The sequence below is a fragment of the Squalius cephalus genome (genome assembly GCF_949319135.1).
Source record: "Squalius cephalus genome assembly, chromosome: 10".
Taxonomy (NCBI): domain Eukaryota; kingdom Metazoa; phylum Chordata; class Actinopteri; order Cypriniformes; family Leuciscidae; genus Squalius; species Squalius cephalus.
This window is the reverse complement of record NC_137131.1, coordinates 875,001-897,368: the sequence shown is the minus strand read 5'-3', so window position 1 is coordinate 897,368 and position 22,368 is coordinate 875,001. Positions and strand designations below refer to the sequence as shown.

The 22,368-nt window shown below is 37.2% G+C and overlaps 2 protein-coding genes across 2 annotated transcripts in view; both read left to right on the top strand.

The window, feature by feature from the left end:
- nxph4 (neurexophilin 4) overlaps nucleotides 1–12,768 on the top strand; it is a 59,631-nt gene extending 46,863 nt beyond the window's left edge. The window contains exon 2 of the mRNA XM_079883523.1: nucleotides 11,837–12,768. Coding sequence (XP_079739649.1) covers nucleotides 11,837–12,628 — 792 coding nt within the window. The 3' untranslated portion in view covers nucleotides 12,629–12,768. The remainder of the gene's footprint in view (nucleotides 1–11,836) is intronic.
- Nucleotides 12,769–17,779: 5,011 nt separating this feature from the next.
- Nucleotides 17,780–22,368, top strand: part of shmt2 (serine hydroxymethyltransferase 2 (mitochondrial)) — a 31,492-nt gene continuing 26,903 nt past the window's right edge. The window contains exon 1 of the mRNA XM_079883521.1: nucleotides 17,780–17,919. Coding sequence (XP_079739647.1) covers nucleotides 17,887–17,919 — 33 coding nt within the window. The 5' untranslated portion in view covers nucleotides 17,780–17,886. The remainder of the gene's footprint in view (nucleotides 17,920–22,368) is intronic.

The following is a 22,368-nucleotide window of genomic DNA, read 5'->3' as shown; positions in this document are numbered from 1 at the left end:
TGAGGATATGTGGATTCATATCAGGACAACAAACCATAGTTCACTGCGAAACTCAGACAGCTTTGTCAGGCCGAAGAACGAGAGAAGATAACTGTAGGAATGAGGACAGAGTCTTGTATAATCAGGCCAAAAACACTGACAAAAGAGATTAGAGTGGCTCTACGGCCCAGTTTACTGAGTATTAATATGCGTTTTGGTGATCGGATCAGAAGTGGACGACTCTAAATACGGGTGTAAACTCTCTAAAGCGCTTTGAGCTCCACTTTCATCCACTTCCAGAGGGAGTCAAGAACACATCCGACCGGATTGATTTAGTAGTGTAGACGCTCATGTGGACGGATGTGTTCAAACAGTGACCTTTACTCCATCTGAAGGTTCCTCAGTCACTTCTTGGGGGAAGTTTAGACACCTCTTTGTTGATTCCTTGATATCCATAAAGTCCAGGAAAATAAAGTTAAAGCTGCAGTCCGTAACTTTTTTGCCCAAAAATAAATGTTTGATTAAGTACATCACCAGCCAGTGTTCAGAACTCTCTGCTTGCCGTAGCTCGATTCAGAACGGTGAGCTTGTAATGATGTTTTTAACTCCAGTGGTTCTGGTGGATTTCAGTGGGAAATTCGAGCATGTCTTTGTGTCATTCCGTCACATCTGTCCACATAAAGAAGAGTCTCGGCTAGTCGGCGATGAGTGTGAGGATGCTGGAGATTTATAGCCTTTTCTCACAGAACTGGATATGATTAAACTGATCAGTTTGATGGCGGATCCATAAATGTTCAAACGACAATCACCAGGAGATTCACCCGCTGTAAAACGCGAAAGACTTTGGAGAAAGAAAGAGACTGACACCGGCCCATGCGGAAACAAGGATAATATCGGAAGGGCATTAAGGGTAGTCACGCAATGCTGATGTTGTTAAAATTAACAATTTGAGAACAAAGTATAATTTGCACAGTTTGACGTGATATGATGAGCGATCATTAGATTTAATCAGCGTGATTTACTGCAATGCTTTTTCCCCCTTAGTGGGTCAGAACAGAAGTGGATGTTACTTGTTCAGAACATTTTCCGGTGAGAATTCTTATGTTGGTCATATTTCCAAAAAGCAGAATCTGTGATTGCGAATGCCAGGATCCACACCGGCGACTGACAGCCACACGTTCTCCTCAAAACACTGGATTCATCCGTGCCGTGCCGAGGCACAACCCACATCAAGTTGATAATCCCGCAAATAACTGCAATTGCAGATTTCGAACAGAGAGGGCGACAAAGAGGAAAAACTACGGACTGCAGCTTTAATCACAGCTCGTTTATTAATCTTGTATAAAAATAAACTGATGTAACATAACATTGTGATTAAAAAACAAACAAAACAATTAAAACTGTAACAGACTCGGTTGTAACGAGTGGTTATTTCAGTTAAAGTTGCTCTTCTATCAGCTTGAATCAGTCGGCCCATTCTCCTCTGACCTCTAGCATCAACAAGGCATTTTCGCCCACAGGACTGCCGCATACTGGATGTTTTTCCCTTTTCACACCATTCTTTGTAAACCCTAGAAATGGTTGTGCGTGAAAATCCCAGTAACTGAGCAGATTGTGAAATACTCAGACCGGCCCGTCTGGCACCAACAACCATGCCACGCTCAAAATTGCTTAAATCACCTTTCTTTCCCATTCTGACATTCAGTTTGGAGTTCAGGAGATTGGCTTGACCAGGACCACACCCCTAAATGCATTGAAGCAACTGCCATGTGATTGGTTGATTAGATAATTGCATTAATGAGAAATTGAACAGGTGTTCCTAATAATCCTTTAGGTGAGTGTATATGTGTAAGCATACTTTCTAAAGCTCTTTCTGATCTTCTAATATACAATATTTCTTCTGAAAGATGTTTGAGGTTTTATATGTGCGTTTTATTAGTATGTCTGTTGTTTAATTTTGGAGTGACTCCATTTTTCTTTATTGTACACTAATGTCTGTTTTAAACATGCTTTATAAATGAACCTTGACTCGACTAAAGTTCAATAAACCAATTAACAATCGCTTAGAGAATGGAGGAAACGTCTTGATGGACTTTTACTGTATCTGTTTCCCTCGGAGATGAACGTTCGTTCTTCTCTTGATTTGATCAGCTTGAATGAGTTTATTCGGGGTGTAAAACGCAGCAGCTTTGACAAGGATCTTCTCAGCGCCGACTTTACAGCGTTAGTGTGATTAAAGAGACGGTTTGTCTCTTTATCCTCATGTTATGACAAGAGCTGCAACAAGCGCATCTCGGTTTAATGAGATTCTCTTACACCTGAACTCATTTCCCACACACACTCTCTCCGCGATAGTGACCGTATGTGAACACACTGTCATCATTCACTCGCTCTGACGCTGATCGTGACGGTCAAGCTCCAAAATCACCAACATTTCAGAAGACTTTTGAATTATTCAATAATTATGAATATTATTATATTTGAACATTAAATGTATTATTATAACTAAAGAAATTACTAAAATTGCAAATATAGTACGTGATATTTTATTTTCTGATGTTTTTGGTCATTTGTGAAGCATTATACACTCTAAAAATGCTGGGTTGTTTCAACCTAAATTTGGGTCAAATATGGACAAACCCATTTTTCTAATTAAATAGTTTAACCCAATGGTTGGGTTTGTCCATATTTGACCCAAATTTGGGTTAAAACAACCCTGCATTTTTAGAGTGTATGCAGAATATTCTCCCAAGCATCATATTTCTCATTTCTCTTTCTTTCACTAATAAGATCTTCTTCTTTTGTGGTAATTCATTCTCTCACTTTCTTTTCCTCCACGTTTCATTTCTCTCTTGCGCCGTGTTATCAGTCTCGGCTCCGTTTCTCTCGTCTCTGATACTTTATAACTCACTCACTCTCGCTTCATGATAATCCCTCTCTCTCTCTCTCTCTCTCTCTCTCTCTCTCTCTCTCTCTCTCTCTCTCTCTCTCTCTCTCTTTTCCCAGCGGTTTATCTCTTTTCCTCTGGGCTGTATTTCTCGTCTCATAATTAAATGTCATTTTCATTTTAAAGGAAAAGAAGGCAAAAGTTTCTTACGAGATTATTGTCAGAATATAGAGTTCTCAAACTATTTCTCTGTCAGTGAAACGGAGAGGAAGCGTTCGATGGAAGAACTGTGATGCTTTAATGCTGTCTAGGACACACACTACCCGTCAAACGCTTAATTAACATTTAAGTCTCTTCTGCTCACCAAGGCTGCATTTATGATAAAAAATACAGTAAAAATTGTGAAATATTATTACAGTGTAAATCTGCTGTTTTCTATGTGAATATATATTAAAGTGTAATTTATTCCTGTGATCAAAGCTGAATTTTCAGCATCATTACTCCAGTCTTCAGTGTCACATGATCCTTCAGAAATCACTCTGATATGATGATTTGATGATCAAGAAACATTTATGATTATTATCAATGTTGAAAACAGTTGTGCTGCTTCAGATTTTTATAGAAATCGTGATACACCCTTCAAAGGCTTGTAGAAATTGATCAAAAGTGACAGTAAAGACATTTATAATGTTACAAAAGATTCTGTTTCAAATAAATGCTGTTCTTTAGAACTTTCATCAAAGAATCCTGAAAAATAAAATGTATCACATGATGCTGAACATTCAGATCACAGGAATAAATTACACTTTACTATATATTCACATAGAAAACAGATGATTTACATTGGAATAATATTTCACAATTTTTACTGTATTTTTTATCATAAATGCAGCCTTGTTGAGCAGAAGAGACTCTTTCAAAAACATTAAAATATCAGAATATTCTAAACATGTTTCCTGTATGTTTGTGCAGAAGTGAGCATGCGGTCGCTGAGCTGAAGAGAGTGTTCATGGTGACAGAGGATCAATATATCAGCATCTGAGATAGAAATGAATCGATTGCATGAAATAAAACTCCAATTAGCTGAAGGAAGAGGTGAGAGAAACGAGTGCTTCTCCTCCCATCACTCCTCGGGGTCAGTCGCTGCTGGACACTAACAAGTGTTAGAAGTTACAGTAGAAATATGAAACGCGAGGATCCGTCATCGACTGCGTGTCTGTAAACCGGCGTTTTAATTGCAACGGGTTCGTTCACTCCCTCGATCCCTCGTTTCCGGCTTCCACCCCCTCAGAAAGACTTTCTTAAAGGGGTGGTTGATCATGATTTGACTTTTCTAACTTTAGTTAGTGTGTAATGTTGCTGTTTGAGCAGAAACAATATCTGCAAAGTTACAACGCTCAAAGTTCAGAGCAAAGGAAGATATTTGCTTTTACAGAAATCACTTTTTAAGGACTACAACAAACGACTGATAAAGACTACACAAGCTTCCACCCGGGTTAGTGACATCACCAACCCTAAAATTTACATAAACCCCGCCCTCTGAACACGATTTATAGATTATCATGACAGAATATGCTAATCAATGACTAGAAGATAACTACACATCATCTACATAACTTCATCAACTAACCATTCAGAAATGTCCTGTTGCTTCTACATGTTGTCTCTTCTTCTCGAGTCTCTCCATCTTTGTCTGACTCCGGTTTAAACATAAAAGGCTAAAAGTTGTTGATATTTTCAGTGCATGTGTGTGTGAGGTAAAAGGACACAAGCTGTTGTAGCTCCGCCCCCCCTGCGCCGGGAGCAGCAGCTCATTTGCATTTAAAGGGACAGACACAAAAACGGTGCGTTTTTGCTCACCCTCAAAAAGTGACAATTTTAACATGTGATATAAAAATATCTGTGGGGGAGTTTGAGCTAAAACTTCACACACACACTCCGGGGACATCAGAGACTTATTTTACATCTTGTGAAAAGGGCATTATACCACCCCTTTAAGAACTACAACAAACAGCTGATAGTGACTACACAACATTCCTCCCAGGTTTGTGACATCACAAACCCTAAAATTTACATAAACCCCGCCTCGCAACAAAGAGCTCTATATGGCTCTGCTAAAAACGAGCTGTTGTAGCTCCGCCCCCTGTGCCGGGAGCAGCAGCTCATTTGCATTTAAAGAGACACACACAAAACGACGCATTTTTGCTCGCCCTAAATTTTAAAGACATGCTATAAAAAATAATCTGTGGGGTATTTTGAGCTAAAACTTCACACACACACACACACACTCACTTACATTACACCACCCCTGTAAGATGCTTTTTGCTCCTAGTGTCTCAAATGAAGTTAGCGATTATTAATGGGCCTCAAACTCTAAAGCAGCCTCTCTTTCTCGTCTCGCTGCAGCAATAAAGCCATTTCCCTCCACCGCTCGCGATCTCAAGCCACCATAATCACATTTTCTTTATATTAAATTCCCAGAGACATACATATGTATACACAGTTCGTCTGGCTGGATTACTCCATCTTGGGGTTATTATTTCTCCTCGCCGCAGAAAGAAGAAGGAAGGCGCAGGAGTGTTATATCTTTATTTTGGTGCCAGCTGTTGTAATCGACAGCAGCTTTCCGTTTGATATTGCTGTCTACAGACTTGTAAATGTATCACTCAAATTGAAATGCTGCTAACAACTTCCTTTAGCTCGTCTGGTGTGTTATGAACTCTGTGTTATCTGTCCCTGAAATTTCTTTCAGCACTGTGTGTGAAATCTCAGCTTTTTTAATATCATGCATATGTGGGTCAATCTCTCAGATCACGTCCGGGTCACATTTCTGCCCAAAATCACAATGAAATAATAAGGTTACACTTTATTTTATTGTGACATAGTTACATTTTACTTACTCTAATAACTACTTGCATGTACTAGTTACGGTTAGGGTTAGTTACTTGTAATTATGCATCATTTACTGTTATTACTACGGTACATGTAGTAACGTGTAAATATGTGACCTTAAAATAAAGTGTTACTGATAATAATTATCATTATACAAGAGAGAATAAAGCCCATTTTTGCATGATTAAGATTTTCAAATTACTCTAATACATCTGAATTTTTAACTTTTTTGTCAGTGATGATTCTCATTTATTTACATTATTTAAATCAGAGTACATTTAAAGCAGTACACAAGTCTATACATATTTAAGCATTTAAATAATATTCATTTTTGCATTAGAAATCAGGAGGGTATTGTGTGTAGTCCGAGCCAGTGTTGTTTGTTCTGTGTTTAACTTGAAAAATCCTTAAAATAAATTATATTTAAAAAAAAAAAAAAAAATCAGGAGGATATTATTGTGTTTAATTGTTAATAATGTCACTGTGCAAAAAAAAAAAAAAAAAAAAAACTCAATGATACTAAAACAGGCCTTGCTTTATTTTTGCATAAAGAAAATTTCAGTAACACTTTACAATGTTAACATGAACTAACAATACCTCTACATTTATTAATCTTTTTTTAATGTTACTAATACATTTTTAAATGTTGTATGAGTTAATATTATTTAATGCACCTGAACTAACAAATGAATTGTTAACGAGATTAATAAATACTGCAACAAATATATTGCTCATTGTTGCATCATAATATATATTTCATTATATAATAAGTAGTTCCTGGACTGTTATCTTCTCAGTTTGTCAGTTTGATGGTCATTTTGAGCTAAAAAATGAAGACATTTTTAGGTGCAGCTCCTGTAAAACAGTGTTTTTTGGGACTTTTTCCGTCTGACTCGACATTCACAGTGAGTCTGAGTGCTTTGCTGGCATGCGAACCGCTGGCCGGTGATAATGCTGACAGTGAACAGTGTGGAGGAACTGAACGTCCTATTCTTATTCCTTTATTCTGGTGCAGAACTCCAACTCAGAGCGCTGTAGTTTCACAGGATCTTCTGATGAGGATCTGTGTCGAGCTGGAGTTACATGACGTAATTATAAAATCATTTTTTACATTTATTTGATCAGAAATACAGTCAAAATTGTGAAATATTATTAGTTTAACATATTACATGAAGGACAGGAGCGCCGTCAACATCATTATAACCGGATCCAAGACACACAAGCCTTTATGCCGGAGGCCGAAAACAACCTGAAACAAGTACACTGCCGGCCTACAGTCTGGAATAATTATAAAATCTTTTTTTTAAATTCAAAATTCAAAAATACAGTAAAACACTGAAATATTATTCTAATGTAAATCATCTGTTTCTATGTGAATATACAGTACAGTGTAATTTATTCCTGTGATCAAAGCTGAATTTTCAGCATCATTACTCCAGTCTTCAGTGTCACATGATCCTTCAGAAATCACTCTAATATGATTATATCCTCATATGAAGCTTTGTGTGAGAAACAGATGCATGGAAAAATCTTCAAATCCTCAAAAGTAAAGGTTGAATTACAGAATTTTGGTAATTCTTTTCAAAAATGTCCCATTATTTAATGCATTAGCTAAAGTGACTGTTAAGTTGATTGTGTCTGTGGGGAATTGATTGGATGATTGGATGGTTGTGGTTTGCTATTGGCTGATCTCATGTGAGTGACAGGTTGCCCCGCCCACATCATCAGAGAAGAGAAGAGATGCTGCTAGAGGAACTTATTCTGATTCAAGATTATTAACACAATAATGATGTGCACCCATAAATCATTTAGAATAAACACTGCAATATTCCATTCAAAAAAAAGAACTGTAAACTTTGATTTCATGGTGACTTTAAAGCAGAGTTGTGAACTGATACACTGTCCCTTTAAGACCCAGATGTGAGCTGAAGTCTCCTCACATTCAGTCACTCGGTCGTGTTTAAAAGCCCATGTTTAATCTGGCCTTTTCTGTGACGGCAGTGAAATCAATGATCCGTGTTGTGAAATCATCATTGATCCAGCATTTGTGTCAGTCGATGCTCCTGATATATGAGGGTGACGGTGAGCAGGGGTCAAGGGTCAGAGAGGGTGAGGGTGTATATATGTAATGAGCGATTCACACTAGCATTCAGAAGTTCGGGGTCGGTAAGATTTTTGAAGGAGTCTCTTCTGCTCATCAAGGCTGTGTTTATCTGATCAAAAATACAGTAAATATTGTGAAATATTTTTGCTGTGTTTATTTGATCAAAAATACGGTAAAAATTCTGAAATATTTTTGCTGTGTTTATTTGATAAAAAATACGGTAAAAATTGTGAAATATTTTTGCTGTGTTTATTTGATAAAAAATACAGTAAAAATTGTAAAATATTTTTGCTGTGTTTATTTGATAAAATATACGGTAAAAATTGTAAAATATTTTTGCTGTGTTTATTTGATAAAAAATACGGTAAAAATTTGGAAATATTTTTGCTGTGTTTATTTGATCAAAAATACGGTAAAAATTTGGAAATATTTTTGCTGTGTTTACTTGATAAAAAATACAGTAAAATTGTGAAATATTTTTGCTGTGTTTATTTGATCAAAAATACGGTAAAAATTGTGAAATATTTTTGCTGTGTTTATTTGATAAAAAATACGGTAAAAAATGAAATATTTTTTGCTGTGTTTATTTGATAAAAAATACGGTAAAAATTGTGAAATATTTTTGCTGTTTATTTGATAAAAAATACGGTAAAATTTTAAAAATATTTTTGCTGTTTATTTGATCAAAAATACGGTAAAAATTGTGAAATATTTTTGCTGTGTTTATTTGATAAAAAATACAGTAAAAATTGTGAAATATTTTTGCTGTGTTTATTTGATAAAAAATACAGTAAAAATTGTGAAATATTTTTTGCTGTGTTTATTTGATCAAAAATATGGTAAAAATTGTGAAATATTTTTGCTGTTTATTTAATAAAAAATACGGTAAAAATTTTGAAATATTTTTGCTGTGTTTATTTGATCAAAAATATGGTAACAATTGTGAAATATTTTTGCTGTGTTTATTTGATCAAAAATACAGTAAAAATTTGGAAATATTTTTGCTGTGTTTATTTGATCAAAAATACGGTAAAAATTTTGAAATATTATTCCAATGTAAATCATCTGTTTTCTATGTGAATATATAGTAAAGTGTAATTTATTCCTGTGATCAAAGCTGAATGTTCAGCATCATTACTCCAGTCTTCAGTGTCACATGATCCTTCAGAAATCATTCTAATATGATGATTTGATGCTCAAGAAACATTTATGATTATTATCAGTGTGGAAACTGTGAAACATTTATTTTTCATGATTCTTTGATGAATAGATAGTTCAAAAGAACAACATTTATTTGAAATAGAATCTTTTGCAACATTATAAATGTATTTAATGTCACTTTTAATCAATTTAATGTGTCCTTGACGAATAAAAAACCTCATGTTGAACGGTAGTTTAATTCGCGGTTTGCATTTATTTATAATGTAATTCTGTTTTGATTTGTCATTCATTTTTATAAATATCACATTAAATCAAGAATTTTTTATTTGTTTATGTGTTTAATTAAATTGATTAGCCAAAAAAATATATAATTACTAAAATATAGAACATTTTTGTGTTAAGTTCATGGTAAAAATACTTAGTATTGTGAAAAATTCTGTAACTGTGAAATAAGATTAAAGATAAATAAAAAATTATATAATATAATAAACCTTTTTCCCACCACTAAATTGTGAACCGCTATTTTTTCCATTTTACAGTAAAATACCATTTTAATTAGTTACTTGAAGTCCTCTAATTTGTTTACCGCGGTGATTGTCCTGTTCTCCCGTGTTCATCCGCGCTCAATAATCTGCATTACTGCGATGAAAGTTGCAGTTCCTGCATCCGAGTGAGAAACGACTGTTCAAACGCACTTCCAGTCATGATCCGCTCGATACGCTTCCGTCATCAGCTCAGGTTTTAATCTGTGCTGGCAGGGATCAATATTCCCTCACTTATTCCGCTTCCATCAATCACTTCGATCACATAAACACGCGCAGCTAAATTAATTTACTGATTGAATACATTAGCAGGCGCACTGATGAGTGCTGTACATGAGTGTGTGTTCAGCTGAGAGATTGATGAGCGCAGGTTTGGATGTGTGTGTGTGTGTGTGTGTGTGTGTGTGTGTGTGTGTGTGTGTGTGTGTGTGTGTGTGTGTGTGTCCAGAGATCATCCGGGTGGGAATAAGATGAAGCCTGTGGCCTGTAATGTAGACAGGAGTGTGTGTGTGTGTGTGTGTGTGACGGGTGTGTGTTCAGAGCTCATGCCCATGGATGTGACAACATGCCCCGTCTACACAACTGGGGTTTAAACTCGGCGAGTGTCTTCGGCTGTTAGATTATAGAGTTTATAGAGATTATAGAACTATGTCAACTGTTAAATAATAGATTTAAAGATTAAAATAAAATCAGATTCTATATCAGACAGAATGTGTGTGTGTGTGTGTGTGTGTGTGTGTGTGATGGGTAGGTTTAAGGGTCGGGTTAATGTGTTTGTGTGTGTGTGTGTGTGTGTGTGTGTGTGTGTGTGTGTGCGTGTGTGTGTGATGGGTAGGTTTAAGGGTCGGGTTAATGTGTGTGTGTGTGTGTGTGTGTGTGTGTGTGTGTGTGTGTGATGGGTAGGTTTAAGGGTCGGGTTAATGTGTGTGTGTGTGTGTGTGTGTGTGTGTGTGTGTGTGTGTGTGTGTGTGTGCGCGTGTGTGTGTGTGTGTGTGTGTGTGTGTGTGTGTGTGTGTGTGTGTGTGTGTGTGTGTGTGCGTGTGTCTGGTGACTCCGAGTGGATAAATGAGAACAGAATAACATCAGATACTTTAAGAACGAGAAGCATCTTCAGTTCCTGTCAATCTGTCTTTATTAATACTCACACACTCGCTGGATTAAAGAGCAGGAACTGAACAGAAGTGACACCAGAACACACACATCTTCATCTCTCGACGGGAGACGCTCGCTTTACTGTGTAAATAGAGCAGTGACATTATCATTAAAGGAACTGTAAAAATAGAAATGTCCCGGAGAACGGCGAGCGCATGCAGCGAGACAGAAGATACATCATGAAACTCAGACGCTCTAGAACGTTCTGGGTTCTAGATCCTCGTGTCACAGATCTCGTGCCGTTGATCCTGTTCTTGAACTGAAATGTGGTTTTATTGAGTCATTGATAATGTTTCAGGAATTATTAAGTTTCATGCAGAATATAGTGTGTACTGCACAGTGTCTGTAAGCGCTAGTATTTCATTAATTACAATCATCATGGGGGATGTGTGTGTGTGTGTGTGTGCCTACAATATATTTTGGGGACAAATTTGTACCAGAAGTGACCAAAACCTGACAAAATCTCCAGAAACCTCCTTTAGAGACGTCCTCATTTGTAAATCTGGTATAAAAATAATGTAATTAAAGTTTTTTTTTTAAATGTCAAAATGCAAACGTTTTGTGTGCAGGTTTAGGGGTCAGGTTTGTGTGTGTGTGTGTGTGTGTGTGTGTGTGTGTGTGTGTGTGTGTGATGGGTAGGTTTAGGGGTCGGGTTAGTGTGTGTGTGTGTGTGTGTGTGTGTGTGTGTGTGTGTGTGTGTGTGTGTGTGTGTGTGAGATGGGTAGGCTTAGGGGTTGGGTCAGTGTGTGTGTGTGTGTGTGTGTGTGTGTGTGTGTGAGATGGGTAGGCTTAGGGGTTGGATCAGTGTGTGTGTGTGTGTGTGTGTGTGTGTGTGTGTGTGTGTGTGTGTGTGTGTGTGTGTGAGATGGGTAGGTTTAGGGGTCGGGTCAGTGTGTGTGTGTGTGTGTGTGTGTGTGTGATGGGTAGGCTGGGTAGGCTTAGGGGTCAGTGTGTGTGTGTGATGGGTAGGGTTAGTGTAAAAGTACAGAATATACAGTTTGTACAGTATAAAAACCATAACGTCTATGGAATGACCCATCTAGATAGCTAAGTAAACGTGTGTGTGTGTGTGTGTGTGTGTGTGTGTGTGTGTGTGTGTGTGTGTGTGTGTGTCCACAGGCGCACGGCTTGGAGAAACAGGTGGGCAAATCTCTGGATTACCTGGAGCAGGGCCCGTCCGGCACAGTCTTCAAGAGCCTCCCGCACGGATCAGGAGTCGTCAAACCCCCGTACCAAACCTCCAGGATATTCTCCACGATGGACCACGCGCCCGTCAAACCCAAACCGCCCACTTTCAGCTTCCAGAACCCGTACGAATGGGCCCGCAACCAGTCTCAACTCCTGGAGCAAACAGGCTACCGACCCAAACGCAAACCTTCCCTCAAAACCTCAATGAAAACTAAAAAGATCTTCGGCTGGGGCGACTTCTACTTCAACGTCAAGACGCTCAAGTTCAGCCTTCTGGTGACCGGGAAAATCGTGGATCACGTCAACGGGACGTTCACCGTCTACTTTCGCCACAACTCCTCGAGCCTCGGGAACGTGTCGGTCAGCATCGTCCCACCATCGAAAGTGGTCGAGTTCGAGGTTCTCCAACAGCAAAGCCCGATTCATCCTGAGATCCAGTTCCACCCGCCTCAACAATCCACGATCGACCCCAAAGACATCAAAACCTTCAATTGCCGAGTCGAGTACGAAAAAACGGATCGCTCCAAGAAGCCGAAGCCCTGCCTGTACGACCCGTCGCAAACCTGCTTCACCGAGAACACGCAGTCGCAGTCGTCCTGGCTCTGCGCAAAACCCTTCAAAGTCATCTGCATCTTCATCTCCTTCTTCAGCATCGATTACAAGCTGGTGCAGAAGGTCTGTCCGGACTACAACTTTCAGAGCGAACATCCGTATCTCGGATGAAGCGGACGTGTTTTCCGTTGATTTTTTCGATCTAAGTTTTCTTTTGTATATAGAAAGAACAACCCTAATCCGTTCAGCTCTTAAAGGGATAGTTCACCCAAAAAATTGAAAATCAGCCCATGATTTACTCACCCTCATCCTAGTGTATATGACATTCTTCTTTCAGACGAATACAATCAGAGTTATATTAAAAAATGTCCTGGCTCTTCCAAGCTTTATAATGGCAGTGAATGGCTGTTTCTGTTTTGAAGTTCATAAAAGTGCATCTGTCCATCATAAAAGCGCATCTATCCTTTATAAAAGTGCATCTATCCATCATAAAAGTGCATCTATCCATCATAGGATGACTTGAGGGTGAGTCAATAATGGGGTAATTTTAATTTTTGGGTGAACTATCCCTTTAATACTGATTTATTGCTTTCGTACGTTTTTGTCGGTCGACTGTTAGACGAACAGGGAACGTGGTGTTTTTCTACCGATCCTGCTTATGTATTTCAGAAGGAGTTCTTCCTCCGTACTTTTGTCTTGTTTTTCAGCACAAATATCTAAAGATTCTTAAAGTCCCCCTGTGGTTGAAAATCCAGAGTTTAAGTAAGTGATAATGTACATCCAGCCGGCTGTTATCTCAGAATAAACCCGACAGGGTGATCAGGATCAGATCTTCATCAGCCTGAAGGGGTTTATTCTGAGATCACACACACACACACACACACACACACAGACACCTGAAGGGGTTTATTCTGAGATCATACACACACACACACACACACACAAACACACACATACACACACACCTGAAGGGGTTTATTCTGAGATAACACACACACACACACACACACACACAGACACCTGAAAGGGTTTATTCTGAGATCATACACACACACACACACACACACACACACACACATACACACACACCTGAAGGGGTTTATTCTGAGATAACACACACACACACACCTGAAGGGGGTTTATTCTGAGATAACACACACACACACACACACCTGAAGGGGGTTTATTCTGAGATCACACACACACACACACACACACACACACACACCTGATGGGGGTTTATTGTGAGATAACACACACACACACACACACCTGAAGGGGGTTTATTCTGAGATAACACACACACACACACACCTGATGGGGTTTATTTTGAGATTACACACACACACACACACTTTTGAAGGGGGTTTATTCTGATATAACAACCGGCTGGATGTATATTATCACGCTTATTACACGCCTATTTGCCACATAAGTAAATAATTAGACACGAAATATTGATCTGAGTTTAAATATTTTATTAGGTGTTTAAACCCAAAGCTTCCGCAGAGAGAGCAGTTTCAGCGGCGAGATCAAACTAGACGGACATTTAAGAGATACGGTATACAGTCATAACACTTATTACACAGCATTTCACTACATAAATAATTATGGAGATAAGAGATATTGATTTTAAAGCTACACTGTGTAGGATTTACTCCCATCTAGTGGTGAAATTGTTTATGACTACCAACTGAATATTACTTTCTAGCCCCTCCCATTCCGAGGGCGTTTTAACTCCTACGGTGGCCGTATTATTTCAAATCTGCCGGCAGTCGCGAGTAATCTCCCCCTCGCATTCGTCACGGCACCACTGAGTGTAAAAACGCGAAAGGCGAAGCTTGAATTTCCAGGTATGTCCCTCTTTGGCTAATGTACTTTCAAGATGGAGGCGCAACATGGCTTCCGCCATTCGAGCGACTCGCTCGTATGTATTCTAAATGTCAGATTATACACTTACGAGAGTACTTAATTAGTTGGTTGAAGTGATTACTCATTAATGAGAACGTATAATTTTGAAAGAACAAAGTGTTTTTTGCTAAAAATCAACCTAAAATATTACACAGTGTAGCTTTAAATTCGTACCTGTTTGTTATCCTGTCTGTCCGGACTACAACTTTCAGAGCGAACATCCGTATCTCGGATGAAGCGGACGTGTTTTCCATTGATTTTTTCGATCTAAGTTTTCTTTGTATATAGAAAGAACAACCCTAATCCGTTCAGCTTTTAATACTGATTTATTGCTTTCGTCCGTTTTTGTCGGTCGACTGTTAGACGAACAGGGAACGTGGTGTTTTTCTACCGATCCTGCTTATGTATTTCAGAAGGAGTTCTTCCTCAGTACTTTTGTCTTCTTTTTCAGCACAAATATGTTGAAAATCAAACTTGTAATGTTGTTTATGTGAAGGAAAAAACGTTTAAATATGTCATTTTGTTTATCAAAGATGAGTTTAAGGGATCAAATTATTGACTACAAACAAGGGGACTTTAAATACTGGAGAAGCAAAATGATTTTGATATTGAACAAAGTTTGTGCTTAAAACAAGAACAAATATCTGTCAATGGGGTCAGAAAACTAAGTTGAATAAGTTTATTTTTCTGACCCCATTGACAGATATTTGTTCTTATTGACTGATATTTGGATATTTGCGGGTCAAGCACTGAAGGTTTGGGTCCGTTTGCGTTCCTATATCATCATTCTTCTTCCGCCCTGGAAGTCTATGGCAGCCCATAGAACCGCTTTCGGGAAAGTTATGAAATTTGGCACATAGATAGAGAACAGTCTGAATATGAACCACAGCAATTTTGGAGTCTATAACTCAATCCCTCTAGCGCCACCAACAGTCCAATGTTTCACTTATGTTCATGCTAATAACTGTTGAACCTTAAGGGCTAGGAACAAAACAAAATGTTCCTCTGATATCTTAGCTCAAGACAATTCAATTGCATCCTATGACGGCATTTTAACCATTTAACCCGTAGGTTTTTTTTTTACGAACCCTAAAAAACCCTTAACCTTTGACAAACTCCTCCTAGGCCTCCAAAATGTTCTTGAATAACGCGCAAACAAATTAGACGAACAGCACGCCAAAATGAACGTGAGGCTATATCTCCGCAATGCTTTAGCCCATTCTGACTAAACTTGGTGTGTGTTATGACAACCATGACCTGAGGTTACCTGCAAGGTTTTGGTGCAATGCCACCTAGTGGTCAGGAGAAAATGGAAAAATGTCTCTCATCCTTTGGCCGATTGCAGTGAATCTGGTCTTTAAAATCCTATACTTTTTCAAACTGATCACTTGTCCGATTTTCACCAAAATGAAATCGTATCATCTTCAGACCATGCCGGCAAAAAGTTACGGATTTCGTGTCGATCGACGAAACCGTTTTCGTATACCGCATCAACAAATGTGATGGGATGATGCCAGAATGACTCTGATGCTGTATCTCTGCAATGCTCTTGCATATTGACACCAAACTTTGCATGTGTCATTGTCACCTCACTCTGACCACAACACATCAATTTAGTCACAGCGCCACCTATTGGTCAAAAGAGATAAACCATTAAATCATATTATTACTAATGACTTATCCTGCCTTTTTTGTGCTTGGCCCCTTAATGGCTGCTTGCAAGCTATTTTTTTCCTTGTTTAAATATTTGCACTGGAAAACAAGACAAAAGTACTGAGGAACAACATCATTTTTTGCAGTGAAGAAGTCAAAAACCAGCTACTTTTCATTGGTTTCAAATGACAAGCCTGTTGCGATCTGCAGTTCAATCAGGGTTTTACAAATGCAACTGAAGAACTGATTGGATGATGATGAAAATATAGGGTCTTGAGAAATATTGATTCCTGATGTCAGTCAAGAAGATGGACAGTGATGAAAGATCATGAAGACAAACTTTTATTTTCTTTAGAATGATGAATCGTTCACAGGAACATGAATTTCATGTTGACTTCAAAAGGCCGTCCTGATGTTGTCCGGAATGAATTTGAGGTATAAATTACAACATTTTGATGTTAAATGACAGTAGCAAAACCTTTAAGATGAAGTTTTAGCTTCATGATCAGATCATCAACAGATGCTCCAAAGCTTCTGGGTTAACCAGACGAAGAGTTTATGTGTTATCAGTGCAAAACCAGGTTTAATGTTCAAAACATTGAGCAAAAGCACTCTCTATGTGTAAGAAGATGATAAATAAATCCAAATGAATGTATTTAACAGAATGTTATTCACCCCAATATGAATTACCTTTATGTATTATGAAATTAAAGACATAGCATATATATTTACTCTGAATAAAGCTTGAAGAGACGCAAAGACAAAATGCAAGATGCTGACACAGATAGAATGATATCGTTTTTATCCCATTTGATTATCCTTTACTTTCCCCGTCTTGTTTCTGAAGTAAAGCATCAAAAGCAGAGCCGTAGCTCTTTATTTTTGGACAACCGATTCATCTGTGAACGAGAAGCTGAAGAGGAACTCGAGCTCCTGCAGTTCTGTGAATAAAGTATTGCTTGATCATGTGTATAGTATACATGTGTGTAAATAATGTATCACAAATAAATAATGAACTCCAATCCGCCTGACCTGCCGTTATTCACAAACACTGCATGAAATGATCCATTATGCTGCTTAAGAAAAGATTCAAGACTGACAAAGACCAAGAAGAACCTCTTGCTCAGTGTTATGATACTTCGTTTGTAAGGTCATTTTATACGGTGAAGTGTAACAAGTGCAATTTCTTTACATGATCAGTTTGTTTTCTTAGGGTCATCGTGGGACACTTGAACTCTCACGTACATCGCAAAAGCAAGAACAACAAAAAAGGGCTCTATTATTGCTGACTGTTAATAATTTGGGAGACGGTAAGTATATAATATTTAATGCTGTCAAATCGATTGATAGCATCTAACATAAAAGTTTTTGTTGATATAATATACACATATAAACAAAAACATTTGTTAGATGCGATAATCGCAATTAATTGATTTGACAGCATTAAATAATATTATGTATAAGCATTATACATTGCATTACAATTTCAGTCAGTTTCAGCGGCAAATATTATATAATTACATTATATATGCAGCTTTTATGAAGCCACATGGATAACTCTCGGCTTGGTGAAGTAAAATAAATAACAGTTCATGGACATGTTACGCTGTAAGTCATATAAAACACACGCGTGTTAGACCTGTGCTGACATACAGAGTTAGCTGTATACAGTTTTTCTGAATAGCATGCGGTTCTTTTAGTCATGATGTCAACTTGTAGTCCACCATAGCAAAACTCCCCACTGCGCAAGTCAGGACTACATTTCCCATGAGCACTCGCGCGGAAGCTGCTGTCATTTAGGCGACGGACGACACGCGTGCGAACGCAAAAACCTGCTGGAACCGGAGAAGTTGAGTCGCTTTACCATGTTAACACTGACTTTAAGACGACTAATCAAGGTGAGTTTAAACACACACACGCGCATTATAGCGCGTAATAACGCGAGGAGGTCAGGGCGCGTGATGTGTTAAACAGGCGTTATGATCGCTCCCGTTTGCTTCAATATAGCAGATTATATTAATCAGTATGCATGCAAATAAGCGAACATGCATTAGAGACGTTACAGATTTTACATTCACCCCTTTAAAACAGTGTGTTATTGAAGCGCTCGAGCGCGTGCGGGTCTAGACGTGGCATGATGAGTGTATGATGATGACGAGTGTGTGATGTGATGTTTGACATCATTATAAACTACTGCATTTGTGAATCGTCTCTAAGTTCAGTAGACTTACACATAGACATCGAGTTAGTGAGTTTAGAGAGATGATTGTGTTAACTAGTCCTCTCACACTAGTTAGATGATGCAACCGCACACGATGTGTTTCAGCATGAAGCGTCTTTCACTCTAACTCTTTAATTCTTTCACATGCAGATGAAGGAATGAACATGCACTTACACTTTCATGCTTTAGTCTTCTGCTTCTAAAATATTTTCAGCTTTTCTGTGAAGTTTGTTAAAGTGCCAGAGATCAGATCTGAACTGGTCTCATGTGGAAGCTCGTTTAAGAACTTCAGAAGAAAATCATGCTTTGGAAAATCTTATTTATGGCATTAAGTCGTTAAGATAAAAAGTCGAAGTTATTACATGCCATAATTATGAGACAAACAGATGAAATTATAAGAGATATGTCGAAATGATGACTTTCTATATCATAATGTTTATGTACTTTTTGTCATAATTGATGTCAATTTTAAATTAGAATGCCATAATTATGACTTCATCAATTTTTTTCACTATTTTGACTTTTTTCGTTATAATTTCGACACTTCATTTTATAATTTACTTAGTGTGTGATAATTTTGACTTTTAATGTCATAATTATGTGTTAGTATATGATAATTATTTGCAAAAGCACAAATAGGCCTCCATGTGTTTCTAATGTGACCCAACTGATCTGAGTCAGCTGATGGAAAGATGAAACCAGCTCTTTTTTATTCTTCATAGTTTAATCAGTGAAATGACTTTCTCCAGTTATTAATCAGAGCCTCACGTTCACCTCAGAGTTGATGCATGTTTTATTAGACTGAACATTAGATTATCTGTTGATATGTGTCAGTTCGTCAGTCTCGTGTCTCTCAGACTGTCTGTCGTTCACGTGCTTTCATGCTCCTCTTGTTATGGGAACGAGCTTCTGAATATAAAAACAGATGTGTGTGTGTGTGTGTGTCAGTGATCTGATCAGACTAACTTCATTAAGCAGAAGCATGAGGGCTTTAGTTAGTTTGCAGCTTCAGAAACTCTTTCTCAAGCCTTCCCAATGTTTGTTTCATTGAAATCTGAAGTGTTTTATATTGATTGTTCAAGCATGTTGCTCTGCAGAAATCATTTTCGTAATCTTGTTTTTTCTAAAAGAAAGTCTTGAGGTTTATGCTTAAAACAGGAAAGGGGAAAAAAAGCAATAGAATGATACTTTTTTTAATATTCTAAAAATATATAAATATTATAAACACAAAAGCGAGTAATAAAAACTGCACCCATATTTGAACATTTCCAGCGTTTGAGCTGGAGTGTGCGTCTCATTTTTTAAGTTTGGTTGCAAGCTGTTCACACATCTGCAATAAAATAGTGATTAATGCGTGAAAACAGGCTGTTAGTGTGAGCTTTCATTCGGCATCTTATCAGTCGTCTTGCATAAGCAGCTTTAACCCAGACTCAATAATTAACCAGTCCTTGTTTTGCATTAAATGCCAAAGCTCATGTTCTGATCAGCCAATCAGGCGAGAGCATTGCGTCCACACCTCTCATTAAGTCATTTATGAATAACAGATAGTTAGTAATGCCAATGTGACTAGTTCATATCAGCAGAATTCAATAGAAACTGAAACCTCGAGGTCTCTCACTCAAACATCTGTCAGACGGTGTAAACGTGATGTTACACTCGTTCAGCGTCGCCTGTGACTTCAGTGTCAGATGTGTTTGTGGTCATACTGATGTGGGAATGATTGATTGTCATATTTGTGTAGTATTAGTCAAAGACTAGCAAACCAAAAAGCATCATTTCGTTCGAGTCACTCGTTTAACTCTTGGGCTTCAGATTCCACTGATGTTCACTTGACTCCCAGTGAATGCATGCATTGATAAAAATGTGTCTTGAATGGAATTTAAGTTGCTTTGGATAAAAGCCTATGGAGGACCAAACCTGCAGAAATACATGTAAAAAAAAAATGCATAAATTAATCTGCAATTTATTCCTTTATTATTTTCAGTATTTGAAATGCATTTTTATTCATTTGAATTATTTTTTCTTTCATTTTTATTTATGCATTTATTTATTTATTGAATTATACATTTTTATTTTATTATATTTCCACTAGGGCTGTCAAAAGATTAATCGCGATTAATCGCATCCAAAATAAAAGTTTGTGTTTACATAATATATGTGTGTGTACGGTGTATAATTATTTTGTATATATAAATACACACACATGTATGTATATATTTAAGAAATATTTGCATACATATACTGTATATATATTTATATAGTTTATATTATATATAAATATAAATTTTTTTATATATAAATAACACATTTTTCTTAAATATATACATGCATGTGTGTGTATTTATATACAAATTTAATTATACACAGTACACACACATATATTATTAAAAACAAACTTTTATTTTGGATGCGATTAATCGCGATTAATCTTTTGACAGCCCTAATTTCCACACATATATATTTACTTTATTATAAATTACTTTATTTATTTGTTTATTTTCCTATTATTACATTTATTTTACTATCTATATATTTATTTATTTATCTAATTTTTTTTTTTTTTCTGATGGTTTGGTCCAGCATAATAATAAACATCTGCTAAATGCATAAATATAAAAATTTAAAAACAATTTATTTATTACAACAAAATGTGACTTATTTTATCGTCATTGAGATACTATATAGTTTATATTAATATTTTTAATTAGTTTTTATTTTATATTTGTCTTCTTGATTTTAATATTAGTAATTTTTACTGTGTGTTTTTGTCATTAGTAGAAGGTTTAGTATAGCTTTTATAAAAAAAAATATTTCAGCTTTAGTTTTTGTCATTTATTACAAAACATTAACTAAATTAAAATGAGAAATGTTGCCTTTTTTAAAGATTGGTTTTAATCATTTATTTTAGTTCAGTTAACATTTATTTTATTCTTAGAAATGTTATTTATGGTTTTAGTTCTAGTTAACGATGATTACCCCAACACTGACCCTAATTTGGAGATGGACGTGAACAGTGATTCGATTCAGTGAGTGAGTCAAGACCCGCTGTAAACGATTCACTGAGTCGTTGGTTTGTGAGTCGCGCTGCACTGATGTTGCGTGTTTTGTGTCCAGTCTTTAATTTCATGATTTAGTTTATGATGCTGTACAGTATTTCAGGAGCCGTGAGAATCGTTCTGTTCCAGTATGTTTCAACAAACCACTTCTTGATTCCCAGTCTGTCATTACGTTATGAAAGAGATGGTTTGAGTGATCAGTATAGTGTCTGAATCAATGAAAGCTCATTTACATATTCAGATTGTCGCCTATATTCAGGCATGTTTAATAATTAATTAATATATATTTTTAATGGTTTCATCCCTATTTTTAGCCGCTAAAGTCCTGGTTTTTACTTTTTAGGGGTTTACTGGCAAGTCCAGTGATTCGCTAATCTAGATACATATTCATTTGCTTTCTCACACTCTGGCTGTCTAAAGTGTGCAATAATGCATTTATTCGATCAAAAATACAGTAAAAACAGTGAAATATTATTATAATGTAAATCATCTGTTCTCTATGTGAATATACAGTAAAGTGTAATTTATTCCTGTGATCAAAGCATCATTACTCCAGTCTTCAGTGTCACATGATCCTTCTTTACTGCCACTTTTGATCAATTTAATGCATCCTCGATTAATAAAGTATTATTTGAAACTATTTGAATGGTAATGTACAACTGTTTTCAAATAAACACAGCCTTGGTGAGCAGAAGAGACTCTTTCAGAAACATTTTAAAAGTGTAAATTATTCCAATCTTTTGACATGCGATGTGAAAGCTTCCCGCTGGATCAGGAGGTTTCCCGCTCTTTCACCTCAGATGTGTCCCATCATGCACCACTGAACTCTCGTGTTCCCGCCACCGACTCCATCTCCCTGGATTAGCGCGCTAATGTCGCAGGCCTCTCCGGGAAATTGTCTTTCCACACTCCTGATTGTTCGGTGTCAGTCCCTTTGGCCTGGCTCTCGCTCAGACACACACACACACACACACACACACACTCTCTCTCTCTCTCTCTCTCTCTCTCTCTCTCTCTCTCTCTCTCTCTCTCTCTCTCTCCACGGCCGTGTCATTCTCCTCACCAATTTG